At 42.0% G+C, this 22615-nt stretch overlaps 1 protein-coding gene across 2 annotated transcripts in view; it reads left to right on the forward strand.

Annotated features, from left to right (window-relative positions):
* The window catches only part of MRC2 (mannose receptor C-type 2), a 63294-nt gene that overhangs the window by 23638 nt on the left and 17041 nt on the right, over positions 1 to 22615 (forward strand). For both annotated transcript variants that reach the window (XM_032960443.2, XM_032960434.2), the window contains exons 12-19: positions 822 to 970; positions 3168 to 3388; positions 4462 to 4604; positions 5534 to 5630; positions 7238 to 7379; positions 9533 to 9562; positions 20120 to 20286; positions 21531 to 21598. In XM_032960443.2, coding sequence (XP_032816334.1) covers positions 822 to 970; positions 3168 to 3388; positions 4462 to 4604; positions 5534 to 5630; positions 7238 to 7379; positions 9533 to 9562; positions 20120 to 20286; positions 21531 to 21598 — 1017 coding nt within the window. The remainder of the gene's footprint in view (positions 1 to 821; positions 971 to 3167; positions 3389 to 4461; positions 4605 to 5533; positions 5631 to 7237; positions 7380 to 9532; positions 9563 to 20119; positions 20287 to 21530; positions 21599 to 22615) is intronic.

A 22615-nucleotide genomic window follows, 5' to 3' on the forward strand; every position in this document is an offset into this window, starting at 1 on the left:
TAACCTGGCACTAATCCAAAGAATTACGATTTAATGATTACTAGCCCACTTGGCAGTGGTGGTGCTGATGTGGCCTGTGTGCACGCCATGCAGACTCTGCGCACACAGGAGTAGAAGCACGTGTCTTTTTCCCTCCAGATACAAATTTAATGCGTTGGAATGTTGAGGCCTGATAGCAAGTTAATGTTCACCAACATGGTAATATTTTGTATGAGGATGTTTTGTTTTCCACGGATTAATGTCGTAGGATTGATATTTTTCTAAGCACAATATTAATGTGTGTTTGGTGCTGTTCACAAAATTAGAAACTGGCGTTTACTTCAATGTCTTTTGGTTTAGATGAGGTTACTAATCTCTGGGCTGTCATCTGTAAAGCATTAAGCAGCTCCGTTACCAATGTCTGTCCCTCTGCTCCTGTCTCTCCTGTCTCTGTAACGTCCATGTGACTCGCCGTATCACTTTACTGGAAACGTGCATTAATTTATTTTATTTAGCGTCTGCGTTTTGAGACTGGAATTCGTAGAGTTTTAGCTCGCAGAATTATACCCGCTGGATGGATCATTAGCTTCCCCGGGGAGGGGTGGGGGAGATGGGAGGGTACTGGTGAGAGCCCAGACATGAACATGAACTCTGATCCCCGCCCCCCCTCAAATTATTTACTTAAACGGAGGGCACAGGTCTCCTCCGAGCAGAACAAAAATGGGAGAAGCTCTGGTTTGTCGTAGCAAACCAATCTAAAACAATCAAACAAAGCAAGATTAATCAATAACTGCAGGCCTGACAATGAAGTTTATGATATCTGTTTTGTTTTGCTTTTCCAGGTTTGAGCAGGCATTTGTGAGCAGTCTGGTTGGGCCACGCGTAGGTGACTCATTTTGGACGTCTCTGCGAAACACGGGTGGCTTGGACAGTTTCCGATGGCTGGGTGGGGAGCACGTGACCTTCACCAACTGGAACCGAAATGAGCCTGGTGTGTGCGCACACCTGCCCTGCTGCCTCTTATCACTGCCCGGTCACGATTTATACCATCACCGTCCTCCATATGGGCCTGTGTGAAGAGCATTTATTAGAGATTCACTTGTGGGTGATTTTAGCCATTATATTGCTTTGCCTGAGAGTTGGTGAATTGCAGATACACCACCTTCACCTGTATAATTGGGGCAGCGTGCAGCTATACAGGCCATGGTTTGGAATTCTTAGCCAATGTCGCGCACAGGAGAGCCTTGATTTTCCACTTGGTTCCGTCGTTTGTGCGAAGACAGTTAAGTGCTGCCCATTGTTTCGGTGGAAGGTGGAAGCCAGGCAGTCTGTTGGTGGGGTCGCTGACCAGGTGTTTGTCGGGCACGTTGCTCGAAGCCCATAAGTTGTTCCATGCCGTTTTGATGCTGATGTTTGCATCACGCAGTAAACTACCTTGAAATGATAACAAATGTCACAGTCCTCGCTATCACTTTGCAGTTCCAGTGCCTGAATTGTCGTTTCCGTTGTGAATAGAGTAGTTGGGTGCACACAATTAATTCGTGCAATGTAGTGGATAAGAAAAAACTTCGTCATGAATTGTGATGCAGGTGTAACTGATTTGTGATGTATTTTTAATTCACATTTTTTATTGGACTTTGACCATTCTTTTTAATTATTTTTCAGTATATAAACACGTCTTTATTTTCTGTAAAGCCCTTGGAAATTAATATCCAATTCTATTCAAAAAAAGTTTTTTAATATACACATTTTTGTGGAGATATCTAAATACTGACAAATAATCCATAGTTTCCCTTTCAATGCAAAATAAAGACCTTGCCTTGCTATTGCCACATTTCAAATGCACTTTTAACATGAACCATTGTCTGATTATGCCACCTCTTCTTTGGTTACATGTTCCTGTTTTTTGTTTTATGGTCTTATATCACCTACAGTAAAACCTTCGATTGCGAGCATAATTCGTTCCGGAAACGTGTTTGTAATCCAAAGCACTCGTATATCAAAGCACTCGTATATCAGTTGTGATCACGTGACGCTAGGCAGGCAAAGCGTATACGTACTACTACTCGTATTGCAAGACCTCGCTCGTTTATCAAATTTATATTTGTTTAAAAAAAATTATCGTCTTGCAAAACACTCGCAGACCAAGTTACTCGCAATCCAAGGTTTTACTGTATTTATTATGCACACGTTTCTTTTTCATTCCACATTTTTGAACAGCAATAGGCGTGGACATTGATTTATGGACATTTCTATATTAATTTACTTATGTCCAGCCGATTTACAGCTCACATTGACTAGTGTGGTGAAGTCACGAAACCCTGACAACTGACACAAAGGGAAGGCATTATTGTATGTATTGACAAAGGGAAGGCATTTTAAAAAAATCATGACAAGATAACTGAAATATTCTTGCAAACTGCTGATGGACATTACCATTATTATTTAAAACTCTTCTTGGTTCTTTCGGTGGAATGAGAATAAAACAATAAAACAAAATAAGACAATAAAATTCTCACGACGTTTCGGTCACAACACAAGTGGCCTTCTTCAGGTGAAGAAACAGGTATATCCAGGAGACAGAGCTTGAATGGACGCTGTCACGCAAGGACCGAGTTTTTTTAAAGCTGTATGGGCGGAGTTGGATTTTGAACAGACTCGGTCCTTGTGTGACAGCGTCCATTCAAGCTCTGTCTCCTGGATAGACCTGCTTCTTCACCTGAATAAGGCCACTTGTATTGTGACCGAAACGTCGTGAGAATTTTATTGTCTTTTTTTGTTTTATTGTTTTATTCTCATTCTACGTGACTTTACCGAAAGAACCAAGAAGATTAATCCTTGCAGTCACGAAAGCTTTAAATCGAAATATTTAAAACTCGTTGAAATAACTCTCTTTTTCATGGCTCCTATATTGTATCCTTCAACTTATTTTAAGCAAGAAGCTTTAATTTCCAGGTTGCTCATTGTGTTGACATTTTGTTCTCAGTGACAATGTTCCATTCCCTATGTTGTTGCTAACAGTACCCATTGATCCAGTAATTCAGATTCATTAGTATATTCCTCATGAAAATACTATTTTCCAAAAGTAGCCCATCCTACTTAATTTCTTCCTTTCATATTCGCCACGATGATTATGATGATGTCTTTGTGATGCCAAAGAGTGCATGTGCGCGCGTGCCTGTGTGCAGCTCACAGGGGAGAGTGCGTGGTCATGGTGACCGGGGTAGCAGCTGGCCTGTGGGAAGTGCACGACTGCGTCTCGTTCCGTGCCAAGCGCGTGTGCAAGAGAGCGAGCAAGATATCTGGGACAGAGCAAGGGGGCTCCCTCGCGCCGGACCCCACTCCCAGCCTCACCGGGCAGTGCCCCCTTCGATGGGATTCCATAGCCACCCTTCCATACTGCTACAGGGTCGGTAGGCCACTACACTCACGCTACTACCGTTTAACCACACCCGTGTTTTAATCTATAATATGGTCCAAGTAACGTGATGGCTGTGCTTATTTTTAGGGAGGAAACCGCTATTATGATACATTTCTATGGAAATCCATTGATATCCGCTTGCAATTTGGTATTTTTTTCTGTAAAATGTGAGTAAAAACCGTCCTTCGGTCAACGTGATTTGGCCCGATATCTTTGATTTGCATGCTTACTGATACATTAACATTACAATGCCACCCACTGCCCTCGTGACAGTCTTCTTTTTAAATTAAGTGCCACCATAATATATGTGATATACATTGCAATAGCCATATCACAGGAGGTAATATACACTGTTGAAAGTGTTCTTTTTTTCAGCACATTGTCAAATATTTTTTTTTCTGAAATGTATGTAAAGTGCACAGAAAGGGGAATGTGTCGATCAGAGAACATGTGCAAGTTCAGGGAACTTTTTTTGGCTGGAATGTATGATGCCTGTGGTCGAGAAAAATATACAATGGGCAATGTTTCAAGCTATGGCCCTTCCACGTAGCTTGAAACATATTTTTTCATTTAAAAACAGTGACGAGCATATTGAGCTTTTGTGATTTGTGCTTACGTAGCACTGCCACCGCAGTATCACAAGTACACTTTGCTCGAGTCACCCAGTTACCGTATTGCAGTTGAAACACTGTTAACCACGGCGAATCTCAATACTCTTCAGAAATATACCCTTTGATGCCTCGATGCAGTGCTTGCATTCTAAAATGGATGGGTGGCTGCTTGCACGGGAGTGTGATGGAGGTCGCAAGTCTAAGGCGCGCTGTTTGCCTTGGTGCGGTTCCGCGTGATGCAGCTCTCAGGGCAGCTGTATTGCTGGCATTCACGTCTGAGCATTGATCAGAAAAGGGCTTCCAGAGTTGGATACGCGTACTGCCACAAACCGGCTGGATTAAAGCCCTGCTTGGGATCTTAATTTGAGGGTTCTCCTAAAATAGGTGCTCGCTCACAGCACGTGAAGCTCCAGCAGTCTGTTAAGGTTATGTCTTTATTTTTGTCTGCAGTTGCTGCACTTTGCAGATGCGGGGAACATGAAGTCATGGGAGGAGGCAGACGGGTATTGCCGAGAGCTGGGGGCCACACTGCTGAGCCTGAGGGACCCAGCTGAGGGTCGCGCCGTCTCCACGCTCATCCGTGGCCTCCTGGGGTACGCGGTGCACCGCAAGTGGCATTGTCGGAAGCACGGCAGCACACGGACATTCACCAACACGTAGGAGTTCTGTATATGCCACTGAAGATACCGGTGCATTGAAATACGAGATAAATTATGTGTGAATTGTAAAGAATACGCAGCTCTGTATGTATGTTGAACTTCTTTTGCACCATATGTAGCCAACCATGCTCATTTTGGTGCAGGGGAAGGACAACAAACTAAACACGAAAAGCAGTTCTAAAGAAACGAGCTTTCAATCTAGACTTAAAAGTGCATAGCTTCAGTGGCTTCCTAATATCCGATGGAAAAGCATTCCAGACGGCCGCAGTGCATCTAAAAGAACGCGACATAGTGGCCGCCTTTGTAAAGACAGTCATTATCAACTTCATAGTCATCATAACCTTCAGGTGGGGCGAGGACAAGTGGAGGACAGGGTGGTTGGGCATGTCTGTGGCTGCTGTGAAATTCCATGGTTTGTGAAATTCTGTGACTGTCAGCCCCATGGAGGACACACAGATATGCTCCCCACCCCAGTAAGGAAGTGGGAGTTGCTCGCATTGAAATCCGAACCTCGCCTCTTCAGTCTTGCCTTTCTTGTCTCGCAAGATTTGTGGGATTTGCCGCACTTGCTTTTCCAATGGCTGTCGAGCCAACCGCTGGCCCGTGACCCATTTGCTTGATCCACTGTGGCAACAGGCACACTGTGCTTGGAATGTGTGGGAGCATTTATACACTGTGCTGCTGACATAGACTAGCTTTCATCACCATTTACGCATATCTTCACGATGTCAATAGAGCTGAACAAACACACCCTACCATGCCAAGAAGCTAAGTTGTGCAGACTTTTTTTAAGGTTGTCGTTTATTTCCATATAACATCTCCCCTTCTCCATTATCAACCTCTTCCCACACTGTATTCCTCAGAGAATCTGGAGAACAAAACGAGCGGTGGCTCTGGATTGGACTGAATAGCCGCAATCCGGGACTTATCAAGTCGTGGAAATGGAGTGATGGCACTGCAGTAAGTGGCAGTCACGTAACCCTACCTCACACACGTAGAGACATCGTCTACGCGACTGTTATTGAATGCAAACATTAACATAGCCTGAAAAGATCAAGCTATGACCAAGATAGTGATGGAATAGCCGAACAGACTTTTAACAAGTCTGTCGAACTGGCTGCATGTAACTCCTGTTCCCATTGCCTTCCTATCGCTTTCACAATTCAAAGTCAGACTTCCATGAACCTACACCCCAAACGCCAATGCTGTAATTAATCACTTTATAGGATTACGGGAATTAGGAACATTACAATCCCCAACCTCCAGGCTGTTCTGTTTGTTAATTGCTGTTTGTGTATCAATTTAAACATTTGTTTTCCTTTTAAATGTAATCAGTATCTGATGATTCATTATTACATACATCAGAAGCGATGCAAAGTTATTTTGTTGTCCGTTTTAAAAGTAATACAATACAATTACTGATCTTTTTTTTTATGAACGTGTATGGAAGTGGCCAGGTGGCTCAGCGGTCGAAATGTTGAGCTGACACCACTGAGATCCTGGGTTCAAATCTGGGAAGCCGCCCCATGATTAAGTGGAGTTGATGATCTGATCTCAGTCCAGTCACCAATTCACTGCACAAATAACCCTGTCACATTACATTTCCACGTGATTTGGATAGATTCTAGCCCTGAGAACTAATATGATGAACATTACCTCTTTACAGCAAAGAAGGTGAGTGAGTGCAGTGCTGCCTTCTAGTCTGGATAAGAAGTCATTTGAGATTTCACAAGCCTCTCTGTGATAGCTCCTTCTTTGGCAGACCATCTTCTAGCATGGGGTGATGCACTGCTCTTTCGAGAGCTCTGAATTTAATCTCATGACAAGAGGTCGAGAGCACACTTGGAATAAAATTCAGGATAAATATAAAAAAGGACAAAATAAATTATGATTATAAATCAGAGTTCTATGTATGTTATATTTTGCTTGCCAAGCTCATCATCATTATACCTTTTCTGGTTTTATATGGATTGTATGTTTCCTGTGTCCACAACTTTCATGATGTTGATGGATTATGGTGATGATGATAATGTTGGTGACGATGAAGTTGGTGATGCTGATGGAACTGTATCAGCAGTATCAAGAAACATGGAGCGAGACACAGATAGATTCAAAGAGTGATGCAGAGACACAGGCAGCTATGGAGAGAAAGATAGAGATACATGGGGAATATACTGTATAGATAAAAACCTCCAATTCTACATCTGACATGATAAACTGACCGAATGTAGCCCTATGTGGAAATGAACTGTAGCGTTTGCCTTATTGTTTAGCTTACGCCTGTCATCTTCTTCTAAAATTCATATACAGTTTGGTTATATGTAGTATATATTTAATCTCAGGATGGTATGCAACAGCGGTAGGAGAAAGAACATGGCAAGTGTGCATCGGTGTAATTACATGTTCACATGTATTCTATTACTATTTTGGTTTTTGATTAAACACCACAGCCGTATACATGTATGTTGAACTTCTTTCGCGCCGTACGTAGCCAACCACCACTAATCGGAGGTGCAGGAAGGACGACAAACTAAGCACAACAAAGCACTTGCTCTCTCTGGCTTTAGCTGTCGTTCTCGGATTTTGAAGAGGGACATGCGGAGGACGACGAGGCTGTGCGGGATTGCGCCGCGTTGGGCTCGCGGGGAAAGCAATGGCGCAAGCTGCGGTGTGACACGCGCCTAGAGTGGATTTGCAAGATTCCCAGAGGTCGGGTCTCTTGAAGCGCCGACAACGTGACACTGGCATGCACACCGCACCCTTCCACATATCCACGCTGCGCTCCTTAGCTGAAACACTTTGGTTTTTAAATAATAAAGAAATTGGGTAAAAAAAAAACATTAAAAAATGTAAGTGTAAAAAAGTTAGTTTAACACGTAGGAGGCTTTCGCTACTGGTGTATTCCATAAGAGAGAGTTAGTTTAACACGTAGGAGGCTTTCGCTACTGGTGTATTCCATAAGAGAGAGTTAGTTTAACACGTAGGAGGCTTTCGCTACTGGTGTCTTCCATAATAGAGAGTTAGTTTAACACGTAGGAGGCTTTCGCTACTGGTGTATTCCATAATAGAGAGTTAGTTTAACACGTAGGAGGCTTTCGCTACTGGTGTATTCCATAATAGAGAGTTAGTTTAACACGTAGGAGGCTTTCGCTACTGGTGTATTCCATAATAGAGAGTTAGTTTAACACGTAGGAGGCTTTCGCTACTGGTGTATTCCATAATAGAGAGTTAGTTTAACACGTAGGAGGCTTTCGCTACTGGTGTATTCCATAATAGAGAGTTAGTTTAACACGTAGGAGGCTTTCGCTACTGGTGTATTCCATAATAGAGAGTTAGTTTAACACGTAGGAGGCTTTCGCTACTGGTGTATTCCATAATAGATAGTTAGTTTAACACGTAGGAGGCTTTCGCTACTGGTGTATTCCATAATAGAGAGTTAGTTTAACACGTAGGAGGCTTTCGCTACTGGTGTATTCCATAATAGAGAGTTAGTTTAACACGTAGGAGGCTTTCGCTACTGGTGTATTCCATAATAGAGAGTTAGTTTAACACGTAGGAGGCTTTCGCTACTGGTGTATTCCATAATAGAGAGTTAGTTTAACACGTAGGAGGCTTTCGCTACTGGTGTATTCCATAAGAGAGAGTTCGTTTAACACGTAGGAGGCTTTTGCTACTGGTATATTCCATAATAGAGAGTTAGTTTAACACGTAGGAGGCTTTCGCTACTGGTGTATTCCATAATAGAGAGTTAGTTTAACACGTAGGCTTTTGCTACTGGTATATTCCATAATAGAGAGTTAGTTTAACACGTAGGAGGCTTTCGCTACTGGTGTATTATCCATAAGAGAGAGTTAGTTTAACACGTAGACTTTTGCTACTGGTATATTCCAATATAGAGAGTTAGTTTAACACGTAGGAGGCTTTCACTACTGGTGTATTATCCACAATAGAGGTTTTTGGGTAAGATTGCGTAAATATAAATGCGTCATTAAACTTGCCACCACCCGACATAGTCAATTAGTAAGGTTTGTCAGGTAAACAAAACATGCCAATTCGTTACTAGTTGAGCACACCAGTGTGTTGGAGAGTAAACCCACAACGTTTACCATTCGAGTCCGACGTTTCGCCGGTAATTATAAATAAAAGTGCGGGTACAGGATATACTGCAACGTATAAATGGCTATATATGGCATGCCCCAATGCAATAATGTTGCTGCAAATTTACCTTGAACATTCGAGACGACAATAAACATGCTTAAACACTTTGTCGGACAAATAATTACACATTGAGGCAGGAAATGTATTATGCTAAAATGAAGTGAATATCCACCTTATGGATGTAATGTTTAGAATATAGGAACTTAATCGCCATAGAGTAATAAACATTAGCATTAAAAGTACAGGTTACACTTAGCATTGTTCATAATTATATTGTATGAGTCCATTGTCAGTGGACAAGAGTTACAGAAAAACATAGTGTGTTTAAATTATAGCAAAATGAGTGGAGTATCAATCAGGCATAGTGACGTATGTTATGTTTTTTAGATTCCATCTATCGACAGTCCCAGACCTCATTAGAGTTTGAAAAAACATAAAACATACCATCCTCTATGCAGTCAAGGTAATGGATTACTTAACCTTCTTTGAAAACCCCTATATCACTACTACTTTTGCAGGCAGGGCATACACAACGAAATATATAAAACTGCACAAATTCAACGCTGGGCACCGATTCCCAAGCAGGATAAGTTTGGAATTGCACGAGGTAAAACTATTTGGGAACAGCAGCTAATAATCGGTTTAGGTAACAATTTTGATCACTCACACATAATTGATATGTATTTTGAATCTCTGCTTTGCAGGTTCCAAAGGAGACAAGGATGAAATCCCACGTGAGTGCAGATTTGTCTTTTTGTGACTAACGTCCTCAACTGATTATCACAATAACATATTCACGGGCATTACTGAATCCGGCTCTGTTAGTCCAAGCCAACCCCAACTGTCCCTGCCCATGTAACCGCATTATGGCTGCTTATCCTCTTCCCACTATTCACTCTCCTCCCACTGTGAGCCAATGTTTAACTTATGCAGTTGTACAAATATAACATGTGTGGAATTCTTACATTTTGGCTGGCTCTATGCAAGTGGAGACTTAGCAATCATCCAGGTTCTGACCGGACTGTTTTTTGATCGAGCTGTACAGTGTCTATTCGATGTCTTCAACCAGAAATCAATGTCCAGTATTTAGGCACACTGGGATTGTGAAAAGCGTGGACTACAACCTGTCATGGAGCGTGCTTGACGGAATGTGGAGTGGAGCATTGTACCCCATGCATAGCGAGACCACACCGCAGCGTAAATGGTTTATACCGCACCAGAGATTTCCTGCTTAAACAAAACTACGCTGATAAACATTGGTCCAGAGAGCTGATGGACTGAAAACAATATTTATTTTCTGGTGGGCAACAGGAATGTTCTCTGTGTGTATGTTACCCATGATCCACCACGATGGGACATCATGAGTATATACAAATCCTATCGCAGTGTTCCATCAGGCGTCCAGCCCCCTCCTCTCGCTCCTCTGCCCTGCTTTGCTTACAATGCTATTTTTTTTAAATGTTTCAGCCATTACCAATTATGTGCCCCCTAGTTTCCTGTTTTCCTGATTATGTTAAAACGTTCAACATATAATACATTAGTGCAACCAAAAATTGACTGCAGTTCCATAGATACTCCGTAGGTAAAATGAGAGACAGTGGTACCTCGGTATACGACCGCTTTGGAATACGTCGAATTTGGTACACGTCGTGTTTTGACGGGAAAAAAAAATGTCTTGGGATACGACGTCTTGCTTGGGATACGGCGTCTCGCTTGCTAGAACTTGTATGGGTCGGGATGAGTCACCGCGTACCCGCGTAGACCCCGTTCACGACTGAGACAAAGCGCCGCTCCTCAGTCTGCCTGTAGATCTCGTTCAGTGCACAATCCTTGCTGTAACTCTCTGTGAATTTTCACGTGGTTTTCTTGTCATTTTAACGTGAATTTTTTGCGAATTAATTCAACTCCTCTCAGAAAGCTAAAGTGTTGTTAAATTTTATTTAAATTTATTTTAATGTATTAATGCATTTATTTTATTTATGTATGCATTTTAGTAATAAGTAGTGTCTAAATTATGTTACACAACCCCATTAATGTATAACATGCCATATAAAATATAATTTCTTATACTCTGGAACGGATTATTTCCTTTGCCTTTATTTCTTATGGGAAAAATTCGTTTGGTATATTCATCAGTTTCGGTGTAAGTCCTCCTACCTTCTGGAACGAATTAACGACGTATACCGAGGTACCGCTGTATGTCCATTTAATCTGCGCCTATCGCTCGCCAGAGTATGAACACAAATATTTGTTCTTTTTCAAAAAACATACTTATGGATTCCAGTTAAATTGGGTATAAAGATAATGCATGTGATGAGATGTAAGGACATCCCCATCCAAAAAATCAAGATACAAGCGTCGCGCTGCCAACCATGCACAGGCAGTTGTGCCTCTAGGCCGAGGTAGATATTCTTGAAGGAGAGGTGAGGGTTAACTGAGACAACACAGCTGATTCGTGAAGGAAGTGTGGTTTGATTTTACTTGAGGTCCTGCTGATGGTAACTTTATACAACAATTTTTCAACCCCCCTCATGAACAATTTTAGCTGCCACTTTGCCAGGAAAAATGGGTAGTGCTCCTGTCCGCTCTGAAGGCAGCGTCCAATTCAGAGTTAGGAGCGAGGACCCCGGCTCATAGAAAAATCTGGTCAAGCATGCTCTGATCCACCCAATATCCACACAATCGAGCGTGTACACACGTGTGTGTGTGTGTTTGGTGAGCGGTAGTGTAGCGGTTAGCGCGCTGCGCTGTGAACCCGGCGACCCGAGTTCGGTTCCTGCTCACGGCCAACACCAGTGACGATTATCTGAACCGGCTCTGGGCCTCCCATAAGTCGACTCAGCCTTAAATGAGCACCTGGTGCGGTGTGTAAACATCGCCACTAGCGAGACAAAGGTGGCCGGGTGTGGTGCTGGCCACCCACTCCCTCGTGTGCCGTGCCGGCTTTCATAGGTGCTCGCTAACAGCACTTGCCCCAACAGTCTGTTCTCTTTATAAGGGGCATCTTTGTATTTGTATGTGTGTGTACAATAGCAGAACTGTTGTGCAAAGCCCTTCGATAGTGAGGAACATTGGTGGGGGTTGAGAAAGTAGCAGTACACACGCTGGGACATGTGTGTATACATTTTCATTTTTAAAGGCCAATAGGCCAACACCAAGCAATGCCCCCTCACCTTGCCACTGCTTTTTCCCCTCTGCCTGTTTCTGCAACTGCAGCAGTTACCACACAAACTCCAATGACAACTTTTACAAGTGTCGTGTCCATCTCAATCGCTGACCTAAGTGTGCCCATCCTCTCTCGCCAAACTGCTCTCATTTGCCCTGCATGTGTTCTCCAGCCATCTCAGCCCCCTCTGCTCTCGAGCAACCTCTGTTGACTTCCCCCGTAGTGGCTACCTTTTTCTTAGACTGTGGAGTGACGACGGTTCAACAATAATGGTAATAGGATTGAGTGGAACACCAACGAGAATTTAAAACTAAAACCTTCCTACTCTTTGGTTCTTTCGGTAAAGTCACGTGGGTATCAAATAAAATAAATCACGACGTTTCGAGCGCAACACAAGCGTCCATCATCAGGTGGGAAAGCTTTTCCACCTGATGATGGATGCGCCCGAAACGTCGTGATTTATTTGATTTTCTACCTACGTGACTTTACCGAAAGAACCAAAGGGTATGGATTCCTGCAGTCACGAAAGCTTCAAATCAAGATTAAAACCTTCCTGTTTAGTTGAAGCTACACTGCTCTAGTATACAATGTCTTTCTATGGTGAATCCCGAACATTGACGGCGAACATTCCTCCAGTGGTGGATAGTCCATGTTCCCATGGCAGGGCCTGATTATCCCTGAAACAACCACTGCAGAATGTCTACAAAGTAGTATTGACTCCAGTTTGACCCTCGTCCAGACTATGAACTGATATCCCTTTGATAGGAAATTAACTCGTTAAATCCTTTGAAATGTATGCATTTCATCCAACCTCTGCATCAAAACATTTATAACTTAATAATGCCCATTCATAAAACTGGACAGCTACACTGAGGTTGCAGGAAGAAAGTAATAATGCACGTATTAGAAGGGGATTCACACATGTGAAATAAATTGTCTCCAAAAGTATTCTCAGCAGCATTACAAGAGTACTTTTTTTTCTGAAATTTGGATATGGAGGAAAAATGCATAAACATAATTGGGGAAAACATTAACCATCTCTGATTTACTGATGGCAGTCATTATACGAACCAGTGGGAGTTAACTACAGGAAATGATTGAAGAACTTGATCAAGAAGGCTGCAAATGTTGCCAAAATAAAAGTCATGTACACTAAGTGGTGTCGGTTTTATTGACGACGAAAACTATCTTTTTACTGACCCTTGATTGAATTAGGAGGCAGTTAGACATATAGGAGCGACGTTCTCATCCTTTAATTTGTAGCTGGGATGTCTGGTGGTGGCGTTCTCTCTCTCTTCCGATGGAGTTTTCAAGCAAGGATTTCAGGGAGGCCGTAAAGAAGAGAGTTGGAATAATCCAAACAAGATGTGACGAAGGCATTGGTTTAGGGCATCGCAGCGAACGGGGTAAGAAAATGGATGATGCCGGATACATGAAGACAGATGGAGGCGGGAGGCCTGCCTGAAAGCAGATACACGCAGAGTGCCTTAAACATGACGATAGTTAAGATGTTAGGAATTAAGAAATTGTATTATTTCAAATGGTGTTGTCAGTATTGTACCCATTCACTCATAAGTACCAGCATCACCACTGTGAGCTGGGAAGGAGGAAAGGATTCGCCTGTCACTTTTTTAGATGAGCGTATACGACCCAAGTATATGTGGTTAATGCAGACATGATTCCTTGCAAAAGTAGATTTGAAGCTTTCGTGACTGCAGGAATTACTCTTTGGTTCTTTCGGTAAAGTCACATAGAAATTAATTAAATTAAATAATAGAATACGACGTTTCAATTGCAACACAAGCAATCATCATCAGACTCTATGTTGCATTGCATTACACTTCCTAATTTTACCAAATTAGCTTTCTACCGTGCTTGTTTATGGGTTTATTCTCTCCTTCGGCCGCTATTGGCAGGAATTCCACACAACTCCACCTCTGCCCCAACCTCCCCCTCTCTATTTAAGGCCTCGACACAGAGACGTCTTTCTGTGTGCCTATGTGTGTGTCTCTCTCTCTGCTTGTGTGTCTCCGTGTCTATGTTTTGTCTCTCTCTCCAATTTAGCAATCTTGGAAGAACGTAATCAACCTGGTGGGGTGTAGACAGTTATGTTGGCCGACTCTCTGTGTTGTATTGCATTATACAGTAAAACCTTGGATTGCGAGCATAATTCGTTCCGGAAACGTGTTTGTAATCCAAAGCACTCGTATATCAAAGCGAATTTCCCCATAAGAAATAATGGAAACTGAGATGATTCGTCCCACAACCCAAAAATATATAAAAATTATTAATACAAAATACCTTTTTAGATTTTTATTAAAATTTAATATAAAGTAATCAAATTAATTAATTACATTTAATCGTGGCTGGTGTGAGGGAGACGAGACAGAGTAGAGGAGGAGGGTTATTGTGTAAGACGACTTTCACTGTCACTAACGGAATCACTGCCATCTGTTGGCTCACTGGAATATTTTTATTTTTGTGCGACTTTAACAAGGAACCTATCCAATGACACTTGTTTTGCCTCCTTTTGAGGAGGCAAAAAGCATTGTTGCAGTACAGTTACTAAAGAACAGTCACTACACTTGGACACAAAATGAAAAAAATGCTTTACGCACACACACGTGGTCACAACACTATAGTAGTGTAGTAAACAGTATACACGTGGTCACAACACTATAGTACTATAGTAAACAGTATACACGTGGTCACAACACTATAGTACTGTAGTAAACAGTATACACGTGGTCACAACACTATAGTACTGTAGTAAACAGTATACACGTGGTCACAACACTATAGTACTGTAGTAAACAGTATACAGGTGGTCACAACACTAAAGTACTGTAGTAAACAGTATACACGTGGTCACAACACTATAGTACTGTAGTAAACAGTATACACGTGGTCACAACACTATAGTACTGTAGTAAACAGTATACACGTGGTCACAACACTATAGTACTGTAGTAAACAGTATACAGGTGGTCACAACACTAAAGTACTGTAGTAAACAGTATACACGTGGTCACAACACTATAGTACTGTAGTAAACAGTATGCACGTGGTCACAACACTATAGTACTGTAGTAAACCGTACACACGTGGTCACAACACTATAGTACTGTGGTAAACAGTACACACGTGGTCACAACACTATAGTACTGTAGTAAATAGTATATACGTGGTCACAACACTATAGTACTGTAGTAAACAGTATGCACGTGGTCACAACACTATATTACTGCAGTAAACAGTATACACGTGGTCACAACACTACAGTACTGTAGTAAACAGTATACACGTGGTCACAACACTATAGTACTGTGGTAAACAGTACATACGTGGTCACAACACTACAGTACTGTAGTAAACAGTATACACGTGGTCACAACACTATAGTACTGTAGTAAATAGTATACACGTGGTCACAACACTATAGTACTATAGTAAACAGTACACACGTGGTCACAACACTATAGTCCTGGAGTAAACAGTATACACGTGGTCACAACACTATAGTACTATAGTAAACAGTATACACGTGGTCACAACACTATAGTACTGTAGTAAACAGTATTCACGTGGTCACAACACTAGTACTGTAGTAAACAGTATACACGTGGTCACACCACTATAGTACTATAGTAAACAGTACACACGTGGTCACAACACTATAGTACTATAGTAAACAGTATACACGTGGTCACAACACTATAGTACTATAGTAAACAGTACACACGTGGTCGCTATACTGTAGTACTGTAATAAACAGTACACACGTGGTCACAACACTATAGTACTGTAGTAAACAGTATACACGTAGTCACAACACTATAGTACGGTAGTAAACAATATACACGTAGTCACAACACTATAGTGCTGTAGTAAACAGTATACACGTGGTCACAACACTATAGTACTATAGTAAACAATATACACGTAGTCACAACACTATAGTGCTGTAGTAAACAGTATACACGTGGTCACAACACTATAGTACTGTGGTAAACAGTACATACGTGGTCACAACACTACAGTAATGTAGTAAACAGTATACACGTGGTCCCAACACTATAGTACTGTAGTAAACAGTGTACACGTGGTCACAACACTATAGTACTGTAGTAAACAGTATACACGTGGTCACAACACTATAGTACTGTTGTAAACAGTATACACGTGGTCACAACACTATAGTACTGTAGTAAACAGTATATACGTGGTCACAACACTATAGTACTGTAGTAAACAGTATACACGTGGTCACAACACTATAGTACTGTAGTAAACAGTATACACGTGGTCACAACACTATAGTACTGTAGTAAACAGTATACACGTGGTCACAATATGGTACTGTAGTAAACAGTATACACGTGGTCACAACACTATAGTACTGTAGTAAACAGTATACACGTGGTCACAACACTATAGTACTGTAGTAAACAGTATACACGTGGTCACAACACTTTAGTACTGTAGTAAACAGTATACACGTGGTCACAACACTATAGTACTGTAGTAAACAGTATACACGTGGTCACAACACTATAGTACTGTAGTAAACCGTATACACGTGGTCACAACACTATAGTACTGTAGTAAACAGTATGCACGTGGTCACAACACTATAGTACTGTAGTAAACAGTATACACGTGGTCACAACACTATAGTACTGTAGTAAACAGTATACACGTGGTCACAACACTATAGTACTGTAGTAAACAGTATACACGTGGTCACAACACTATAGTACTGTAGTAAACAGTATACACGTGGTCACAACACTATAGTACTGTAGTAAACAGTATACACGTGGTCACAACACTGTAGTACTATAGTAAACAGTATACACGTGGTCACAACACTATAGTACTGTAGTAAACAGTATACACGTGGTCACAACACTATAGTACTGTAGTAAACAGTATACACAAGTTAAAATGTACTGAAAATGTTTTGCTCGTCTTGCAAAACACTCGCAGACCAAGTTACTCGCAATCCAAAGTTTACTAGGTTTGTTTTCTCATTCATGTGTACCTGATGATGGTTGCTTGTGTTGCAATCGAAAGATCGTATTCTATTATTTAATTTCTTTCTACGTGACTTTACCGAAAGAACCAAAGAGTAATCCTTGCGAAAGGTTTCAGTTTGGTGTTTTAATATCTTAACACCTGTTTTATTGCCAGAAAGGGTAAAACCTTTCTATTATTTTGATACTGGCAAGAGAGGTCCTATGAAACGACCCATAGTGTGCCGTGCCTCATTCTTTTGATCCTGTCATTTATCAGTAAATTAATGCACATCTATTTCAGTGTGTACCATACCACTTGAGTACACTACTCTTGGTGTCAGTTTTTGTAACTTATTTTACACGTTCTTCCTAGACTAACATTTTTGGATCCGACTCGCGTTGCCCTTTTGGCCATAATTTTTGCTACAGTTTGACGAAATGACGGCCGTGCTGGTGAAAAAAATCGTTCACTCTCCAAACATTTTAATTCACGGGGGACCGATTGTACACTCACAAGAACTGATTCCACTGCTACTAATCTTTACACCAGTGTGGAGTGATGGTAGTGCCAAACAATGTCTGGAGGTTTTCACCATTGGTGGGAGGCTGTGTAGGCGTGGTGCTCCAGTTCGCCTTGTCGTGGTGCGCGTCTTCGGCTGGTCCATTCTGCAGTCTTTTTTCATGGCATTTCCAAAAATAAATCCAAGCAGGTTTTAGCCGTTAAAACAGCGTGAAAAGCAACAGAATTGTGGCAGTCACGCACGCGACGAAGTTTAAGGTAATGATGTTATTTTGCCCGTGCAGATGCTGTTTAACTGATCATGATGATGCGTAGGGCCTTTGTGAAACCAGTGACCTGAAACTCGATTGTTGTCCATGGCTTACATCAATGGCATCTGTTAACACCTCCTCTATGTCAACTCAGCTTTAAATGGCTATCTGGTCTTCACGTTGGCACGACTGCACACCTGCAGTCCAGGATTTTGGAGACAAGTATAGGTGGATTGCCAAGAGAAAGGGGCCGATCGTAGCTGGTGGATCATGAGCAAATGGGGGGGGAGGGGTGGTGGAATATCATAAGCTGGAGCAGATGCACCGTCATGATGTTCATCACTATCATCGTGATCATCTTCATCATTACCAAAGTTATCATACAGCATCATCACTTCCATGATACTCATAATTATTATCATTATCAACATCGTTTTTATATCATCATTAATGTCATCATATTTAACCTCTGCAAAGCCACCTTTGGCTTGTGCTACAATTCTGGGCAGAGCAACAACAACCGCAATTCACCACTAAGTGGCGGTGACATAACCACGGCGCTTGTGCCAGGCTATGTGCACTTTAATGCCACGTGAAGTGTCTAACGTCCGCTGGCAGGAGGTCACGGGACAGACCCAGGTGGCATGGGTCGACTGACTTGAGATGATTGCCCCCTACTATGCCCTACTGTTCCAAACTGTGTAGGCAGAGAAAAAGACAAAGACCCCCCGTATAGCCTTCACAGACTGTTGGGGCAAGTGCTGTTAGCGAGCACCAATGAAGGCCGGAACAGCATAGGGGGGCATGGATGGCCAGCAACCACGCCCGGCCGCTTTTGTCTCCCTATTGTTGATGTTTACACATGGCACTAGGGTACTCATTTGCTGGCTAACAGCACTTGCCTCTTACAGTCTGTTGGGGCTATACAGGGTAATCTTTGGCTATGTTATGTTGTATGACTTTACAGCGCAGTGTTTGCAAATGTCAAAACACCTCAAAGTAGTAAGAGCTCTGCTAGCGGAACTAATATGAGGGAGTCCTGGTCCGGCCAGCTGTTATTGTATAGCTAGCTACAAACGTAATGAAAATCTTGTCACAAAAAAACAGTAACCCCGTGTATATGTGTGTATGTATGGAATCTATCATCGTTAGCAGTGTGTGTATATTTTACTGTCTGTGTCGGGTTGTTTTCCGCTTAGTTTTAATGTGTTGAAGCGCTGTGAGGCCTTGTGTGCTTGATAAAAGGGAGTTTTACTTATCCCAGTAAACAAATTACTGTTTGTCTACTGCAATGTGGTGTAGTTATATTACTCGGTCGGTTCGGCGGCTGGTCCCAAGGGTCTATTGTTGGTACATTACTTGTTTTATTGCAAATGTAGTAAATCAATCGTTATTAATTGGCTAACCCGGTTCCATTAAGCACATGTCATGCCTTACGCAGGGAAAGTGCTAGGCTCCACATTCCATCAAGCACGCCACTCCGTACACGTTTTTCACGATGCCATTATATTCCAAACAATGGAATTTGATGTCCAGATGAAGGTGTCAACCAGACATGTTGGTTGTTAAAGAAGTTCACCATACATAGATACAGACATTGTTGAACTCGATCAAAAGCCCTGACTGTCCAGGCAAAAACTGGATGGTTGGTGAACCAACTATCATGGATTAGCTTACTTATACACTTGCTGTTGTTTTTTGTGATTGGCTGCAGTCACTGTGTTCCCATATACATGTTAATCAGCTTTGCACTGCTTGTAAGCCGAGTACTGAATTGGCAGCTGCATTTCTAATCAGTTAAGAGTTATGAATTGGTTGTTGGGGGGCAGTGGCTCAATGGTTCTCGCACTGCAATGTGAGGCCGGAGACCTGAGTTTGATATCTGGCCATGGCTGACATCAGTGGCCAATTTTAACTGAACCGGTGTGAGTTCACCCCATTATACCAATCCATACTGAGCAGTGAGGTGAAGTATGGTCAGATAACCATGGGTAGACATCCAGCAGTGGATTGAAAAAGGGCAGTAAATTGTTATTAATTCTTAATAATAAATGACACATTATCATGCAGTTATTGCTTGTTATTTCATGTGTGGAGTGTACGTGGTTAGCGGAAGCCACATCTATTTTTCTGCGTCGTGTGCGGACAAGCTGAGTATTATGCATGCAGTGCTACCCGATTACGTTGAGTAACGCATCTGTTGCAGGCATAATGCTTCTCGATCGTTGATGAACACGTGACTGTGTTCCACTGACCCCCGTCATCCACGAGGTTCGTCCGTACGTACGACGTGCGGCGTACTGAGAGCTCTGCTGTGCTTCCCGCTTGCGTTGCAGTGAGCGGCGACACGCAGTGGCTGCATCACCAGGGCGATGAGTATCTGTTTGTGCAGCAACCCTTGAGCTGGATCCACGCCCGCCTGTCCTGCACGCTGATGGGCGGCGAGCTGGCCTCCGTGCGTGACAGGGCCGAGTTTCTATACCTGTTGCACACCATGCAGAAGGTAACCAAGAAGAATTTACAGAAACGTTATCTATACGCCAAACTTAACTTTTCACATCTGTTAGTTTCGTACACATATATACACAATATATGCACATCAGACTTGTTACTTTCAATTTCACATTTAATGTTTGTACTTGGTGTGCACATCCAAGAGCTGTAAAAATCAATCTTGTTACATCCATGAATGAGACGCAAATTGGCACTGCTGAAACTTCCACCAGCAGGCACTTGACAGAAACGTATGTAGAAAGAAGTTATTTCGCACCATACACAGCCAATCGTGCTAATCAGAGGTTTGGGGAACGACAACAAAACTAAAGACAAAAACAAGTGGTGAAGAAATTAGTTTTCATTCTAGATTTAAAAGTTCATAGCTCCAGTGTTTTCCTATTATCGAAAGGAAGAGCGTTCCAGGTGTCCGCAGAAGCGCATTTGAAAGCACGCGATGTGATGACCGTTTTTGTCCGATGGCCAAAGCCGCTGTTGCGAGGATGACCGTAGTTTGCACGATGTTTTATACTCCTTTGATGAGAAAATGGTGTTTTAAAGACGATGGCTTGTTAAATGTACGGTGCCTTTGGACGCCTAGGCCATCCCCGTGCTGCAACAGCTCAGCATTTTTTCACAATTTATTTACAAATAAACAAAACAAATTCTACAAGCCCTTAAGGACATTTTTCAAGTGTTCCAGCCTTCCACCTCTGCTTCATGGCGATGGTCAAGTGACTCGGGTCAAACCATAAAGTGATGTCTCAAGTTTTATAAAATTGTAAAATATCAAATTGTAACTATTTATTGAATTTGTTCATATGTTTAAAATCACTGAATAAACGTTGTACGTGGTATAAACATGTACACAATTAAATGGTGGTACGCGGATAGTTGATCGGTCCGGTGGGGGGTACACGACAAACTTTAGGTTGAAAACCAATGCTTATAAAGCCACACAGAGATCACTGTGCTGTGGTGCGAAAGAAGTTCAACATACATACTGCCTGTGTATGTGGGAATGTCTTTGTGCATGTAGCTGTGCATGTGTGTGCATGTGCATTAAATACATTTGAATGAAATGCATAGGAGTTTGTGACATGTCAGTGTCATTTAACATTTGGAATGAACTGTTATTTAGTTATTTGCAGCATGGCAGACGACTCCCATACTCAGAAGAGCTCTGCCTCCATTATGATTCTGGCTTGGAGAGCTGTTGCTGCTGTACATGTGCACGTGTGTATACATCTACAGCTGTCCAAGGCCTCGCTGCAGCAGTGGTGGATTGGACTCAGCATGCTGGATGGTGATAGTGAACTTCAGTGAGTCCCACTTCCACCCACAATCAGGTTGGCTTTTGGTAGGTTAGGCTAAAATGTATTTTCATTTGGTTGTGTGTGTTTTTTACATCTTTATCCCAGCCCCTGCAGTGAGATCAATATGTTTATATTGTCTTAGCTGCCTACGCAGTGTTGCCACAAAGCATGCCACTTAAAATGTAAAGGTTGTCTGGTGAAATCCTGCCCGGAGGTCAAATAAAGCCATCATCCCTCTGGGTTAATAAAATTAGTATCAATTTGTAGACAATAAATAGAGAGTATGTTTTGGAAATAATGACTTCTGCAAAACATTGTTAGAGTGTGCGAAGATAGTTTGGAATTGTATTACTAAGTGCAGAACCATTCCTGTAAATATTTACATCTTACCAACACGTGCAGCAAATGCGTAAAAGTCTTATCCCCTAACCACCACTATTGAAAACTCACTTTAAAGCCATAGTGTGCAGCTTTCAGTACAGATTTTCTGAACAATTCTGCAATTGTGCAGTCCTATCCTGGCTCCAGCCCTAGCCCTGCACACTTTGGTTATTTTCACTGTACAGAATGTAGGCTTGGAGTAATGCATTGTAGACGTGGCAGAACACATTGGGATGCATAATGGGGATGCATAATGGGGAATCATTTCACTTCAGGAAATGGGCCCATTATTTAACTTGTTTTGTATAATATCCCCATCAATGTAAGAAGCACATTGAAGGATTTCCATTATTATAAACATAATTAAAAAAACATGCAAACAGTACAGAGTTCATACTGCACATGGTATAAGAGTGTGAGCAATGCACATCAAATCCTTATACTGTATTCCAAACACTGATCATGATACTTTACAGCAAACATTTTCACTGTTTAGGCATCAAGTATACATTGTTTTACTACAATGTATACTAGTCTCAAAACGGTGTTAAACCAGAGGACGGCAAAAAAAGGCCTTTTGGCGTCATCTGGTCTAACACCATGTGAGACTAGGCTCTAAGGAAAGCTGTTTCAGGTGTGGAC

Source organism: Petromyzon marinus, chromosome 2 (assembly GCF_048934315.1).
Source record: "Petromyzon marinus isolate PM22_M1 ecotype Great Lakes invasive population chromosome 2, UKy_Petmar_22M1.pri1.0, whole genome shotgun sequence".
NCBI classification, from domain to species: domain Eukaryota; kingdom Metazoa; phylum Chordata; class Hyperoartia; order Petromyzontiformes; family Petromyzontidae; genus Petromyzon; species Petromyzon marinus.